This window comes from Rhyacophila brunnea, unplaced genomic scaffold, assembly GCF_057557595.1.
Source record: "Rhyacophila brunnea isolate RB1 unplaced genomic scaffold, BYU_Rbru_1.0 scaffold_118, whole genome shotgun sequence".
Lineage (NCBI taxonomy): Eukaryota > Metazoa > Arthropoda > Insecta > Trichoptera > Rhyacophilidae > Rhyacophila > Rhyacophila brunnea.
The window spans coordinates 544,701-562,814 of record NW_028232772.1 but is presented as its reverse complement, the minus strand read 5'-3'; the positions used below and the strand labels follow the sequence as shown (position 1 = coordinate 562,814).

At 30.2% G+C, this 18,114-nt stretch overlaps 1 protein-coding gene across 1 annotated transcript in view; it reads right to left on the bottom strand.

The window, feature by feature from the left end:
- Positions 1-5,919: 5,919 nt before the first annotated feature.
- Positions 5,920-18,114, bottom strand: part of LOC147078207 (homeobox protein aristaless-like) — a 140,583-nt gene continuing 128,388 nt past the window's right edge. The window contains exon 4 of the mRNA XM_085960578.1: positions 5,920-6,927. Within this exon, the coding sequence (XP_085816704.1) occupies positions 6,364-6,927 (564 nt within the window). The 3' untranslated portion in view covers positions 5,920-6,363. The remainder of the gene's footprint in view (positions 6,928-18,114) is intronic.

The window sequence follows — 18,114 nt, the reverse complement described above, 5'->3', positions numbered from 1 at the left end:
GCTGCTTGAGATGAGGTGAAATTTGAGTTTATGTCTGAAGAGCCGCAAACGTCTTTGCAAAGAGCCGCATCTGCCGACCCCTGCCTTGACGGATAACACGAATGTTATTAGGCCACAACATGCGGCGTCGTCCTCTGCTACGTTCACCATTGAATATTGACCTTTCCTTGGATTAACAGTTGGAGAATGCTGTACTTTTGTCTTTGCATAATGTAACCGAGGTAATCCACAATAGATTTCTTAGATTTCTCTACTAAAGAACATACGGGTTCTTTCCTTATCATAATGATAGTAAAATGAATTTCCCGACTCGTTTTCTTCTGGGTATGCTATCAATACAATCTTATCTATCTATCCGTAGAGTGATTGTTCTTTTAAAGCATTTCTTTTTATTTCTTCGTGGGTTCACTTACAATCCGTATATACTGGCAAATATTAATTTGTATGTTCCCACCAATATCACTCGTAGCTCTACGGTCTTCAAGATACCTCGTCGCAAGACAGATGTTATGTTTCATGATGCTGTGTATCGTGCAATTAACTTATTTGATGGCACCATAAAAGTTGATTTATTTTTTATTAACTATATAATATTTGTGGACGTGTTAAATAGGTTAAATTTATAATTGTGTATATTATCATGTTTCTTTAATATTTACATATACACATGCTGTCTTTTCTACTTTATTGTTATATTAGTTGTTATTATTTTGCAATTAAGATATTTTTATAATTTTGTATTTATTATGTATTATGGCGCATTGGCCAATCGCTGTAATGCCGTAATATTATTTTTCTAAATAAATAAATAAATACTATGCAGAACCTCTTGGTCCTTTCCCATTCGATTGAAAATGTCAAAATTTGTCACCCGGTCACACCAAGGACTTTTAAGAATGAGCATGAACAGCCACATTTCGAAAGCCTCAACTCTCCATGACATCTCTTGTTTTAGCATTAATGCCTCCATACCATAGAAAAGAGTTGAGAGAACATTACAGTGAATCATTTTATAATATAAAACATTTTATCATAATGCTGCACTGGAAAATAAATCTCAGACTACAAAATTTTTAATGTCCTTACTATACACAAATTTACGATGAAAAATTATTGGCAGATAGGTAATTTTATCATTAGTAACCTCTTACAGCTTCTTTTCATATGCATGTAAAGGTTATATATGCACTGAAGAATAAAAATCGATAAACACTAAAAACTACTATAATTCATATTTTTTTCCAGCTTAGGTGGCCACGTGGAAGTATATTTTCATTTCTTTTATTTTCCACGCCGCTTATCTTAATGCCATCTTAATGGCAATCGTATAAATCAGGGGTGGTCAACCTTTTTATACCTACCGCCCACTTTTGTATCTCTGTTAGTAGTAAAATTTTCTAACCGACCAACGGTTCCGCAGTAATGGTGATTTATAAAGTAGGGAAGTTACATTATTTATAAAATGTATAAAGCAGAGTTACAGCAAGTTAAAGCATATAATAATAATTACTTACCAAATACTTTATGTCATAACATTATGAAAATATTTTTAAAACCCCTACAGCCCACTGAAAGCTGAAACGCCCACTAGTGGGCTGTAAGGACCAGGTTGACTACCCCTGGTCTAAGTGGTGGCACCAAATCTTTTTATTCTCCAAATAAGACTATTTTACTTTCATATGTGATGAAGTTTCATGATAAAGTTCTGCGGAAGTACGTGACGACGCAACGCACAGGACTGAGAGAAGTGGAAGCAGCTTGAAGAGTCCTTCATCCAGCAGTGGATAGATTCAGGCTGATGATATTGATACCTACTTTCACCCAACCTGCATTAACCAAATTTTGCTGTCTCAACCAATTATATAACATCATTGGTCTCAGCAAACTTTCGTGACCATAATATTATAATCTCTTTTACGATACGTCTGGAAGTTTCCTTAATCGCCAGATACTAAAGATCTACCATCGTAAGTTAGCAGCCTGTCATGTCCAATGCCATTTAATTTTACAACATGTTTCTCGAATTATGGATTGCATAATATTCGTACAGAAATCTACTACCAATAAAAAATTATAAATTACCATTTTTTTGTTAGTTATGGTAATATTCTCAATGTCATACTAGCGCCCTCGCTGAAATGCCAATTTATGATGGTAGATCTATAGTATAGAAACAGCAACCGCATTTTAAAATCGATAACTGCAGATCCAGATACAAATTACCTTTTCATGATAGTCCAAAATGCATAGTAGAGTTTAAATGGCTTTCATCGCTTGGTTGAAGCACACAGATTTATTGCATTTAAATATCCAGTACAATTTATTATAGTCCTTGGCAGAGCCGGAGTGCAAAGTTATGAAGTGGCAACTCTAGTTATGTCACTGATTCCGTTACCACATGAAATAAATAGAATAACAAAATAAATAACTTTGAAAGTATACTATGTACTTTTTGCTTTCTTCAAGTGGGAAAAACAGATTTTATTTTATTATGTAAATTTAGAGAAAATTCCAATATCTATTCTGGAATCTAGATATTTGCATTGATAATTTATTAATTATATATAATTAGTAAGTATGTGAACTTTACGAGGCGTGAAGGTGTAGCACTTTAAAAAGCTAATTAACATTATTATTTGGGAAGCATTCAAAATAAATATGATGAGAAATGATAACACGGTGTTAATATACTTACATGATAGTTTATTATAATAAAAAAAAACAATTTATAAATATAACCTGAATACCAGGGATATAATTAACACTAAATTATAAATACACATTATTATTTAGTATTCACTATTATTTATAATCAAGAAAAAATTAAACTGATATTATAATTAAAATATAACAAATTCATATTATTTGTACAGTTTAAATTATGTAATTCTAATTATTGCGTAGTATCAATCTAACAAATTTAAGTATTTCTAGTTAAAATATACTTACTTAAATAAACAATAATATTTAAAGTATTTTTTAACTTCTAATATAAATATAAAAGCAACATTTGTTAATTAAATATTATTTAAAATATATTCGTAACAAGGACGGATTATTAATTATTATTTATTAAGTACATTATTCAATCAATCATGTCCTGTATAAAACACAATTAATTATGTTTTTTACATATCCGTAGGTACCTACACTGAACGCTTGTGTTCACTGTGTGTCAATCCATTTGAAAGTTTAATACAATTTAGCATGCTTAAAAATAGTATGCCTTTTAACAAGTAGTGGTAAAACGTAAGGGAAAATAAGCATTACTATCAGTGTTGCCGACTTAGCGTTTTTATTGGAAAATTTAGCATTTTTATTAATTTATGGTTTTTCGACACCATACACAGTTTCAAAATTCTCACAAAAAGCGGAACTAGCAAACATATTTTTATATAGACACATAATCCGCTATTGACTCTAAATACATAAATTATCGACTTACCTACATCTACGAATTTTCAAATTTGGTCAAGTCCACTTTTTGACAAAGTGAGAATTTTCACTCGAGGGTTTGTGTGTATACACAACCCTTATTTAGTGTTAACAACAAAACAATGAAATCATCTCTTTGATGACTTTCATAATGTATGCCATGTAGCAAAATTACGTCTGACTTTGCTATGACGTGGTTGGTTGAAATGGATTTGACGCTGTTTGAAAATAAATCTGCTGGATTTATCCATTATTGAAAATTAGTCCTATAGTCATGTTTAGTTAGTTTTTTTTAAAGAAATTTGAAAATTACCTAATGTCAAGCACTCTTTAATTGACTGCTCAGTTTTAATTGTAATCATATATATAAAAAAAATCAATATTTTGAAGACCCTTGAGATGTGATGAATTTCAACAGTAATGTGGAAGGAATAAAAATTTATTAGTCGCAAAACAATTGATTCTTCTTCAATATATTATTTTGTTCGCAAAACTATGTTCAAAATTTTGACTTACTTTTTAAAAGTGCTAGTTTCTAGATTATTTTTTTTGAATTATAAGAAATTCTAGCGTTATTGTTCTGCCAAATAAATTATTCTCATACACTATCTGGCATATTTTTGTCAATCGCATTTGGCAACACTGAATACTATTATAAATTGTATTATAAATGTTATTTTGTTTGGACAAATTATTATGAATATATAAACAAAATCTACGGACTGTAGTACCTACTATTTACTTTTAAACATAGGCAGTTTAAAAATTTCTTTGGGTAAACAAAAATAGGTATGACAAATTATATTTAAAGATATATTGTATTACTATGTATTTAATATATAATTTGTTGGACGGATTGTTTACTAACAAGAATGGACATTATTAAAATATTTATTACATCTTCTTTGAAAAGCTCATTAAAAGTTTTTTTCCAATGATTTATTATAAGTAAACCATGCATAACAAAATAACACTTTTGCAGCATAATTTTAATTAGTAAGTAAAGGACGGAGTATACTTAGCATAATTATAATTAATTTAAACATTTATAAAAATCGTGTATCACATATTAAATTTATTTTTAAACAATAATACTTATAGCAGGTAAAAAAAGAACAACCAATAAACAATAATTTCTGTGGAAACTGATTTTTTTAAAGTTATATACTGAAACTTATGCAGTATGAAGTAATTTAATAAATTTTGAATTAATAAAAATAGTTTCACTGTTAATAGCAGTGTTTCTCAAACTATCGTACTTTTATCGTTAGCGATACAAAATTTAAATATATATTTTTTTTAAACTGTACAATTTATATTGCTATGGAGTGAAAGAAAAACTTTTGATTAGCAGATTTAAAATCTGAAAAAATAGTCCCAAAACAAATATGTTCAATAACGAATACACTGGTTGGACGACCGTCTCTAAAGAGGTACTGGCATAATGTAAGTTTGAGAAACTCAGGTTCAAAATATTTAATTAAAAATCAATGTTAATTTATTTCGCCGGCTACTTATGTAATTAAAATATAATTAGTTATCTCGTATTAGGTATGCAATAATTTTATTTCTTTGTATCCGATTTCGATTATAATAATTTAAAAAAAAAAAACATTAATTTGTCTGTGAGGTAACATCTGATAATCACAGGCGTCTACTGCTAAAATTACCTACCTACCTAATTGTAAATATTTGAAAAAAAATTATATTTATCATAGTGACCTGTGTTTTATTATTTTATGAAAATATTTGAATGATCGTCTTGCTGTGTTCATTTTTAATAATATGTAATTAGATATATGCTCAATATATCGACTGCTTAATCTACAAACCAAGCAACAGCGCTTTAGACCAAAAATAAGATTTTGATAGCATTTTGTTATAAAGCATGTTTTCTATCTTCACACTAAATTCTAAACTCTTGAGCCTATACATAAATCCTTTATCGTTCTTCAAACAAAACAATCAACTGCAGATGCCAAATTTCCAATATCATAAATGGAACAACTCCACTTTTTATATAAATGTTCTTTATACATAAAAGGGAAGCTAAAATGGTGTATTAATTCATTGTGCAGCATATAGCTAAGTGTACTTTTGGAATTGTTAAATTCCCCTCGATAGTCGAATTATTATGTTTTTTCACCTTCCTGAACAATGCCGATTTGCAGATTAAGTAGTCGATATGACAGGTTTATCTAAATATTCTAACTAAACCATGCAACAATGTCTTCTGTCTCAAAGGTTTTCGACGGAATATAACATTAGACCTTCTACTCGTCGTTATATTACTATCTTGTAAAACTCGTACATTTTATATTGGTTACACATGAGATTTTTGTTACCGAATATTAAGCTCTGTGTGAGATCTTTGCACGTATAACTATTAACATAAACCTTCTGAATCGTGTCTTATAGAACGTAATAATTCAAAACCTCCCAAAAACCGGAAACTGCCGTAATTTATCAAGTATATTTTTTTTTCAATTCAAATCAAAATTATATTTAAAATGGATATTAGACAGTTTTTACTATCCAGTAAAGTTCTTTTGAATTTATGAGGGTTACAAGAGATAGAATGACGATATAAAAATACTGTATTTCAGTTTTTTTTTATCAATGAATGTTTTATGAATAAAAAGATTTTTTTCATACTATTATGTAATGCTGAAATTATATTTTTGTGAAAACTGTGTTACAAAGAACTATACAATTAATTAATACTGTTTTTGTGCCATTATTTTTTTATATTATGTAGGTGCGTTCTTAGTGTTCTTACGTAAAAAAATCAATATAAACTATTTATATTACTTTCATTTTAATCACTAATAAAACCAATTTAAAATAAACCAAAATGAGGAAGATAGTCATAACTTTCAAAATACGTTAATAACTAGTATATGACAAATTCCCCATCCCCCCAAACGTTCAGCTGATAAGATCACCATGTCCATTCTGCCTTAGCATCTCCAACTTAAGCTCATGCTCCCTAGCCTTAAGCCTCAGAGCTGCGATACTCGAACTTCTTCTGTCTACATCGGGTGCGCCAGGCGAAGATCCACCACCTGGAGACAAAGGCGGGGAAGGAGTCACGTACTCTGGGGCTGATCCTTGCACCATTTTTGGTCGTTGCGCAGCGGATATGTTAGCTAATAGCGTTTGGAATGAACTGGCTGCAGCAGGACTGTATAGGTGGCTCATTCCCGGTGGAAATAGTGGTGGTGCAGCCCTATGAAATGGATGCCCTGATGTCAAATATGATGGTGGAAGAACGGGTCCCCCGGAGTGCATTGGAGGGTATCTGAACGATGCTAGCGATGCTCCGTCGAAAGGCTTGCGGAAACCGAAGCCTAAATGCGTGAAGGGATTTGGTAATGCAGTTGGTTGAGGAGGGGCCGGTGATCCTCCAGCCATGTAAGGGTTGTAAGGGTGGCCTTGCGGGCCAACCTTTTCTTGCTTGCGCCATTTCGCACGCCTGTTCTGGAACCATACCTGGAAATTTAAAAAAAAACCAATATTATTATCTTTAATTAAAAGTAGGTACAGGTAGGTAGGCGTAGGTAGTGTGGGATGGTGGTAATGATCATATAAATTACTTTCTTGCTATCCATACATTAAAATTGGTTTTTGCCATTTCTGAGTTTTAATTAATTTCTTTTGTTCAGCGTTTTCACTATTTTCATTATATCTGGACACAAATATATATTTTTAAATGCCTGTGTTTCTTTACCATAACTCTAAAACTACTGAACCAATACTTAAGAAACTTGCACAGCTTATAAAATACATTACTATTATAATATACTAATTTAGTATAGATATCGATATCTCAAAAGTTCTGATGATAAAATAAACTTCTCTAAAATAACGCGCTTGCAAAAATTCATCACGACTAGGGGTAAATCGATGAAGTGGTAGAGTGAGATGTGGATAGAGTGGCGGACGCCTATTCCCAACTTTTGCTGATCGCGGGAACTCACTCGAGCCTCAATCGATTGTGACACTAGCGTATGTGCCAAAAAAATTGGATCGCGTGCCAACTCCAACCGTTGGTTTCCCATTGATTTCCATCTTTCTCTCGGACGAAATCGGTTTCCTTAGTTTATTTCTAGGTCCCCGCGATGGCCGGGTGGTAAAGTATCTGCTTAAGAAGTCGAGGGTGTTTTGTATAAATCCCGTGTCTGGCAAAATTCACATATTGTTTTAAATGTGTGTTTGAATCCAGAGCGTGGACCTTTAATAGGTTGAGCAAGAGGCTCTCATCTATTTCTCGTAAAAAGGTTTCTAAAATTATGTAACTGTAAATTCTTTGTAGAAAAACGTTGTATTAATTATTAAAATACAACGCAATAATATGTACAGACCTACAAACTTATCTGAAGAATAGGATGGGGGAGCCACGTAACTGGACAAAATCTGACATGCGATTGACATTTTCAAAATGGCATCCTATGCTAGTTCGTAGTTTTTTTTCCATTCTACAGATAAGTTTGTAGGTCTACTAGTAGTACTTATTCCACTATATTTAATAATAATTTGTTCATTTGTTTCAATGGAACATTGTCAACTGACATTAATATTTGAATTAATATTATGTAGGTATTATTTTTATTCTGCTACTATTTTTCCTATGGTAGGAATAATAAATAATATTTTATTGACTTAAATGTCTTATTTTTCGGTAATGTATTATAAACAAGGCTTAATTTTGTCATATTGTCACTACGTATGTCATTTTAAAATAAAAATTTCATCTAGATGGACAAATTTAATTAAAGGGCAAGTATATTCTAAAAGCAAGCGATCGATCAAAAGAATGAGGTGACAGAAAGAATTACATATAACGTATATTTCTATAAATAAAGTACATTGACTTTCAATTTGTAATTCTTACACAGACGTAGATATTCAATACCTATTCCTAACGTATTTAATAAAAATCACGAAAATATTTGGAGTTCAAGTAGGTATCACAAGTGAAATAATGTTTTATAGATTTTGACAATCTAAGAGATGCAGCCAGTTCTGATTATTATTCAATTATTACGTGCCATATACCTACATCATATTTTATGCTATTGTAAGCAATATAACATTTATTTTTATTAACTATTTCTTTTATTCAAAGAATAATTCACAAGATTTAAGAATGTACCATTCTAATTGTTGAACATATATAATTCTTAAAAATCTTCTTTCAAATAAATGAGACATACATATTATTTCAATAATTAGAATGGTACTCAGAATTACTTAGAATTCACATTTCACAAGGTACTTAGAATTCACAAGATTTAAGAATGTACCATTCTAATTATTGAACATAATATGTCTTACTTTTTTCGAAAAAAGATTTATCTGTTGGCTGTATTATTTTCTCATGCGTGTTTTCAGAAGTATGTAGGTATGTTCAATTTATTTTTATATTTAATTTATTTACTTTATTAAGAAATTAATGTATTTGGAAAAAAAATTGGTCACTATTCACTATTCTAATATTATTCTTTATTGAGGGCAGATTAATTACATAATTTGATACCTTAGTTCAATAGGGAAACAACTCAAAAATTCTTGTTCTTAAATAACGGTGTTTCAAATTTTTACTCAAATTCGAATTTAAATTGTATTAAGCTTTGTACCTAGGTTTTTTTTTATTTGGTCAAAAAGAATTTACCAGTGTACAATGAAATTTTACAGTTCAAACAAAGAATCAACCGAGACATTCCCGTACACAATTGAATTAATGATTAATTCCAGAAAGAATTATTCGATTTTATGACTAATTGAAGAATTTTTTCATTTAATATTTTCCTAAATTATAAAAGAAACTGTATTTCCACATCTAATGGCATTATTAACTCAATACCTATTTTTGAGTAATTTCCCTAATGAGGAAAATAAGAGAGAAAATATAGCAATACTTGGTATAAATATAGTTACTACCAAAGAAATTGGACTCCTCCCCCTGAGGTAGCACACAAATGTCAGTGTGTACTCGTTTTGTGAGAGAAAGTTCTACTTCTCTGAAATTAGGTACACTTTGCTGCAAATGGACCATACTTGGACATAAAAACGCCCCACTGAGTATTTTTTTTTATCAACACAAGCTTACAACCAATTTATGATAAACGTATTTTCATTATAAAAAGTTCCCGCAATAAAAACTTTATTAGGATTCAGGGTAAGAAAAAATAATGCAAATGGATGTAAGTATTTTATTTTTAATAACACAAAAAACACAATAATATTACGAAAAATTATACACAAATCAGTTAATAGCAAATGGTTAAATATTGGAATAAGAAATATGGTCTTGTTTTTACATATTGTTTTATATAAAATAACATAGCATTATTGTTTAGATAAAACGGTTAAATAAAAAACACAAATAATTACAGTTAATTACAAACAAAAAAAAAATTGTTATATTACCTACCTATTTACACATGTGTATTTTGAAAATATTTTATGAAATAAAAATATAACATGGGTTCGTTTTTGACATATTGTGTATAAAATTACTTGTTTATACAAACCTATTAGAGACAAAATACAGGTAGGTATGTTGAAAATTTGATTATATAGTTAATTACAATATGTTATCTATTTAACTCACTTTTTTAACTCTTACAACTTCTAAACTTTAACACTCATTTAACGTCACTTTCCGAGAAATGCTTCCCACACAGTAATGAATATTTAGATGGCACCCAGCTCTCCCGCCCGACTGCATCAATCCACAATTTCCGAAAAACTTCATTTTTCGGAAATCTGAAATAATTTAATTTATACCTATAACATTATAAAATTGCTACATATACTCCATTACATACTTCATATAAATGCAATTTTTTGTTTGGTATTCTTAAAAATATATTTAACTCTGAAATGAAATATAAAATCTATGTAAATAATGAATGTCATTAACTAGCACTAACAGTTTTTACTTTGAAAAAGACATCGTATATTTTGGGTTCAAAATAATATTATGCATACGGCCCTGGATTTTTCGCAATAAACAACCATTTGACGTTTGATGTAAAAGTTTTGAATTGTTATTGTAGGAAAAACTATCAATGTATAAATAATTAATAGTATGCATATTGTTCCGAAATGCTGTTACTCATTTGTATTCTTCCATTAAGAAACATTTTTTTACCGAATAATAACGTATAATACGTATAAATCGAGAGAATAACAATATCATATCCGCCATGTTGTTTTACCACACGAACTTGAAGAAGCTCCAGAATACCAACATTACCAACTGTCTTTCTCCGATTCGTATTTTTTAGTACATAAATGATAGCGTGTTCCCTCTCCAGTCTTTCAATCTCTTTGGTTACTACAGTAATACAATTCAATAATAAAGATAATAGGATATGATAATAAAATAATTATATATGCAGTATTTTTTAGAATGTATATAGTCGCGTGGAATGCATATTTAACAAATTTAAGGCTCAATGCATCGATTAGATATAAAAAGTTTTGTAAATAGAAATGGCTTAATCTCACCCCGTTTAGCGGTAGTTAAATATTTATGGTTCTTGTCTCTGATCGCAGTAATGGATTTTTATTTTGTTTTATGTACCCTATCTGTAATTATTATTAATAATTGCGAGTTATTAATCGTAATCAATTATGTTACACCACATAAACTGCAGTCCATACGGTATAAATTATGAGTGTGGTGAATGTGTGTGGAAAAAATATGGCATTTTAACAGCTTTTGCCAATTTAATACCAACACAATTTAAAAATTAATATTTTTATTAACTGCTCTGGCTACCACATTAATATCATATTATGTGCAAAACTATATTTATTTAACAATTATTGTTCATAATTGCCTAACAAATAGGTACTCACCACATTCGTTTCTTATCTTATTGACTTATGGTTAATATTATTTATTTGGGATTTTTGTCTATTATTACTGATGTATGTAAAATTGGAAACTTCAAATTACAGCTTTTATATTACGTTAGGTATTCTTAATTAGTTTTATAAAATTTACCATTTTAGTTTTTTTCTAGATTTAGGCGGAATGCAGAAACATTTGTCATAACTAAAATTTCCTTAGCAGAAAACACTATGCAGAAACATTGTCCTTAGTTAAGATCATTTCTATTGAAAATAATAACATATTTAAAAATTCTCTTTCCTATAGTTTAGGTAAATTATTTTATAATTGTTAAACGATGACAAAAATATGACAACTGCATTTTATAAATGCCATAACTATAAATACATATTAATATTTAATTATAATACTCTTATGTTTCCGTTATAAGTCATTATACGTGATTCCACAGGCACCGCAAGATATTTTTTTAACATGGTAACACTAGTGTCAAGTGTCATTCTTCACCTGGCATTTTGTATTTCTGCGGGTTGGCGTATAAAAGTAAAATAATATTCTGCAAGTGCATGCCAAACGAATTAACAATATCAATATCCATATTGAGATACATTGTTAAATGAATTTGAGTGTATGGACTGTTTTATAGACATGCGAATTTATTTTGACAGCAGCTGTCAGTGGTAAATGGTAATACAGTAGGGGTTCATAACAGAAGTAGTCTATGGTTAAGGATTCCTTAACTCTATACTCAGGATTGTCTATAGTTAAGTCATGCTTTTCGGCGACTTATCCTTAGCAACGAAATCTTAGATTGTGCATGCTGCTCTTACATGGATAAATTTAACGTTCCAAGTTTTATAATTGACATCGGCTTTGCTATAATGATTTTTCATAAAATTCAAAACCGCCTGAAAATTAAAAAATATTGACTACAAAACCAGGGCATTATTAATTTTGAATATATAAAAAACAAAATCAAACCGAATATGATCAAATTTCATATCGCTTAATACCTACCTGTACCTAAATATATTTATATGAAGTCTAATGATGCTGAAAGGCAAAACCTGTGACGCAAAAACTGATCGTTATGCCACTAAAATATAAGTGTATAAGATACATATTACTTTGTAAAGTAGGTAGGTATATAATATATATTCTAATATATTAAATTCTGAAGGGGTATTTTTCAATATATGTAACCATTCCAAATTCAAAATCAATTTCTGTTATTTATCCATTCAAGATTTTTAAAACGGGGACGTCCCATCTTATGTGACAAAATTATTCTCAAATGTCAGAAAGTGTCATTTTTAAAACGTATTTTTGTTAATTGTATGTCACGGAATTTGAGATTTTTTAAAATTTATTTTCTCTGTCTACTTATGATAAATTTATATTCAGTTTTTTTTCCCAGTATAGATCTAAAAATGCATGTGAAATGGGCAAGCTAAATATTATTAATTGATTTACAAATTATTTTTAACAGATAACGATATAGTATTCTACTTTACTTTTATGTAATATTGAAAACAAACTTGAAATTTCCACTATACCAATTTTACTTTTAACAAAATAGCAAATTTAACATCACAATTTATGGAATTCACAGTGAATCTCAAAATTTGTTGAATAGCGTTTGGATTTTGACTGGTGCAAGCAAAACTGGTGAATTTTACTACAAATGAATTGCAGCTAATATGATTTTATATTAATTAATTAAATGTTTAATATCTGTCTAGTAAAATGATATTATCTTATAGAGAGATATATATCTTTAAAGATTCAATCAGCAAATATGTAAGTAAAATTACTATTGCATACTAATTATTTAATTGTAGATTTTAAAAATATGCATAGTAAATACGCCATCTTCATAAATGAGGGCATATTCTTTGATTATTTTTTTTTAAACCATGTCCGATCCTAATAGGATCATATGGGCCTCCACAGAGTAGAGGTTTGTATTAACAGATTTTGTTTTTACGAGAAATGGATGTCAGCCACTTGCTCAACCTATCAGGTCCATACCCTGACTCAGACAAATTGAAAAACAATATGTGTACTTGCCAGACCCAGGATTCGAACCTGGGACCCACGGCGTGATAGTCCAACGCTTAAGCCGCGCGGCCACCGGTGGTGTTTTTTTTTGATTATTATAGCGCTTTTTAAATTCACAATTTGAATATAAATGTTATAACGCGTAGGTATTATTAAACACATTCTTATATGAGCCTAGTGAAAATAAGAAGTAGATATTTATTTACTTTAAACTACGTTCGAATTCTATTACTGTGTTCGATTCTAAAAGGATTATAATATTACTATGCTCTCACGTTAACTAACACTTGATAGTATTATAAGGCATCAAGTATTTACTTAAAAGTACAAGTTCAAGTAAGCATCACTCTTTTATTCACTCAGTCTATGTTGTTTCACCTTTTATAGCCCAATCTGTCGACTGGGTCCCTCCCACTTTCAACATTCAATTTATTATAAATACTGCCTATGGTGAGATTACAATCAACGACTCGTTTTGTTCTTTAAATTTATATTGCTCTTTATTACTACAGTTTACCGCCCAAAAAGATAAATTACTGAGTGAATCTTTTTCATTAAAATTGTTCATAACTATTTCCAGTTATAATATTAAACATACAAATTCGCATCCTTGTATTCTTTTTCGCTCCACAAAATAGAGATATTTAATATACTTAAAAATAGTGTTTAAGTTTTTATTTTTTATACAAATAGTGGTTGTTAGCCATTTGAAAAAATAACATGAATTGTTAATCATATGTGGTATCGAACCCCCAACGGCTTCGACCTACTAAGCCACTGTGGTACAAATATATTATATGATGTTGTTTGTCCATATATCTAGGTAAATATTTAAGATAATATTTTTATTTATTTATTTAAAAAAGACACATTGAGCTCATAATTAATTATCAATTCAATTCGTTCACAACATTAAATTTAGAATAAAAAGTACAGGTAAACCAAATTAGTAGAAAGAAAAAACAAACCAAAAAATAATTTTATAGCAAAAGAAAAATAAAAAAACAACAAAAAATCAAATTAAACAATATTATTAATTTTTAAAAACAAAATACATCTCTAAGGAGTGCATTTACCAGCTGCACAGCTCTTGCTATTGATGCCTGGTGAGCCTGTCATCGGGAAACAGTTTTCATGTTAATAGGTATGGGACGTATAGGTAACTATATTTAAAATATAAGGAAGACAAGTAGTTTGTTTATTACGTGGCAGAGTTTTATTGAATTTCACGTCCTAATTGCTTATAAAAATGATTTTTTTTTAAATATAAGTGACGCAACAAAACAAATGAGGTAGGATCAATTTTCACATCACTATTATATGTCTTCAATTTCACTAATACCGGTGCAGACAATTTTGCTATTATTGATTATATCTAAGGAACACAATTAATTATGTGTTTGTATCCTTTCAAACACTAAAAAAACCGATTTAACTAAAGTAAATATCAATACGTTTTCTTGGCATTTAAATAATAAATCATTGAAAAACTGCACTCATTCATAGATCCACCAGTATAAGTTGTCCACTGAGAGAGGGCGCCAGATGTTAATATTTGACATAATAGTTTTTATACTGCAATGAGCTTAGTTCTAAATTCGAACATCGGATAATTTATGATGATATATCTATTATAGTAGCTGTGTTGAGTTAATAAATTTAGTTTCCTACACACATCTACATGCCTACATTAATTTAATCATCAGTAAAGTTTATTACATGTTAAATAATAAATGAAGCCTGGTCAATTCGGGGATTATTTCAAAATTTTCATCAATTAAAATAATATTAGATACTCATCTATCTATACTAATTTATCATTGACTGCAATTATTATTTAATAACTTGATATTATCTTCTGATGACATTATCATCAGTTGACATTGTCCTTCTAAGCAGAAAAACCCGTCCTGATCGTTATTAAATTATTCCTACTTTGTTTTATTTTAACATAACTAATGTCTTTTTATTTAATTAGATTGTCATACATATTATTGTGTTATTAAACTGTCTTATGTTTGATATCTGAGAGATTGAATGCTAGTAATGTAATTGGCTGTTTATTCGTAGACGATAATAAAATTATTATATTACTTTAAATAAAGTGTCGTAATTTAAAAAATAAATGCATGACATTTTAAATTACACAGCAGTCAGTTTACGACAACTGGCGACTGGCGGGCCGCATATTGACCAATCGTGTATTTTTGCGGGCCGTAAATGGTTGACCTAACTAAAGCTAAACTTACACTGGCAGACTCTCGAGCCAATCGTCTGCCTCAATTGCCTTCCCGATCGTCTGCGTCGATTGCACCCGATCGTGAAATGTCACTTTGTATTGTTCCCTAGAGTCGTAGTCAAAATATAATAATTTAGCATAAAATAAGAATTATCCTGTTTTGGCCACGACCCTGTGAACGATCAAAGTTTCATTTCATGATTTCGTAATCGGCGTGAGAATCCGCCCGTATTTTAATTATGTCAATGATAATTAATGTTATACGAAAAAAACTATTGAAAAGACAGTTGCATGGCAAACACAAAAAGTACCTTAAATAGTTTTATTGACGATTTACAAATTTTATTTTATAAAAAAAGCGAAAAACGAATGTTTTTGACGCTTTTCAAAAAATTGAGGAATCAATTAGTATTACGAATTAAATGATAGTTGAATTTGGTAACGCATATATTTTCGACCAATCATTGATTTCCACGGGTTCTTCGGGTTATTAAAAAAAATCAATAATTCAATGATGTCTTAAATAAATCAATGCGTAAATGCACGGCCATATTAATAACTGTTTTCTGCAGACTATAACAAGATTCCCTTATTGAAAACGTGCAGAATGCATATGACTTCACTTTCAGACTCCTCTATCTGACGATAATATTAAAGAAATATATCACCCAAAACTTCACGTGAAAACTCTGCCACGTAATAAACAAACTACCTGTTTTCTTTATATTTTAAATATAGTTACCTATACGTCCCATACCTACTAACATAAAAACTGTTTCCCGATGCCAGGCTCACCAGGCACTAATAGCAAGAGCTGTGCAGCTGGTAAATGCACTCCCTAGAGATGTATTTTGTTTATAAAAATCTATAATATTGTTTAATTTGATTTTTTGTTGTTTTTTTATTTTTCTTTTGCTATAAAATTATTTTTTGGTTTGTTTTTCTTTCTCTACTAATTTGGTTTATCTGTACTTTTTATTCTAAATTTAGAAAAATTAGAGTAATTATATCTGGCTTGATTCCAAGATTTGAGAAATTGTCTAGCGAGCAACTTTCTGGCTCACCCATTTTTATAAATAATTTGTATTTTTAGGGCACCGCGAAACGAAAATGCTTGTACACAACTGCCTTAGTGAATTCCTACTGCGAAATTGCACAAAACGCTTAAATTTTAATTTAATTAATACAGGTAGGCAATATCGGCCATGGATAACATTTGAAGTAACGATTATTTGTGTAATATATGAAGTCGTTTTTACCTGCGTGTAAATAATGTCTAGCTGCTAGGTAGTCGCGTACCGAGTAGTTATGTTAATGAAATGTACTGATAAACTAATTACTTCGCTTGTCGAATGCAATTATCTGATACAGGTGTTTTGCAAGACTGTTCGTACCGTAACGTGGTAGATAGCATTTGTTTCTCGTGCTGAAATTAGGTTAGGTACATGATCACTTTTATAATAACTTTAAACTTTACTGCATCTACTTGGTATTTAATCTTCTATCTAAGATATTAATACTATCGACCGAAGGTACTTGATGGAATTTCAATTCAAATTTTAATGGATTCGAATTCACTCCAGAACTTGCGAGTGCCAGCTGCCCGGTCGACATGACGTCATATGAAATCATTGTGACGTACTATCGGAGTGATAATAGCACTCGAGAAAATAGCGCTGGTCAGACAGCTGCGTTATTCATTGTCACCATACACATATAGGTGTTTCATCATAATATTATCTACGGTGAGCACTGTGCGCAGGGCGGCATGCCTCGAGCGTGTATTGGCTGACGTCACAATTACGTCATGTCGTCTGGTGCCACACAAGTCGATAGTTAGGAAATCGCGGTGCAGTACTATTCCATTTACTATTTTATATAAGAGTTGGTGGCCTAATTGCCGAACCTCTTCCTGAATTGGAGCCATTTTTTTAGAACACGTAAAACAGAATCTTCTTCTCCATACACATCTGATGTCTTTAATGTATCCATCACAGAACAGATCATTTATAAAATTCCGATGGGCTATATATCAATACAGTAAAGTTTAACGCAAGGTTTTGAATGTGTGAGTGTCCTATGAAAATGAGCCACGCATTCATTATAGACGTGCAATAGTAATATCACCGACATTAAATGAGCGTCAATGCATAAACCGAGAACAGTTGTTGTCACTATTCGATATATGATGTATTCTTGACACGTGTTTAAATTTATCCCGTATTATTTCTTACTCGAGATCGGTTACCTGCTTCTTTCAGTAAAATCCAATTTCCAGTGTGACAAAACAAGCCTCGATATAGTAGAGTATATAAATCTATTCAGTAGCAGTTTTAGATATGTACGTGGCATTGGCGAGGTGTTTTAAATATGCTGTTAAGATTCGACATAAATAATGCGTACTAAACTTTGTTAGTCGTATTTATTTATTTTCATTGAGTTTGCTTTAGAATACAATTTACAGATAGTACTGGTAAGTTTTTAAAATTCAATTAAACCCTGCCTATACTGC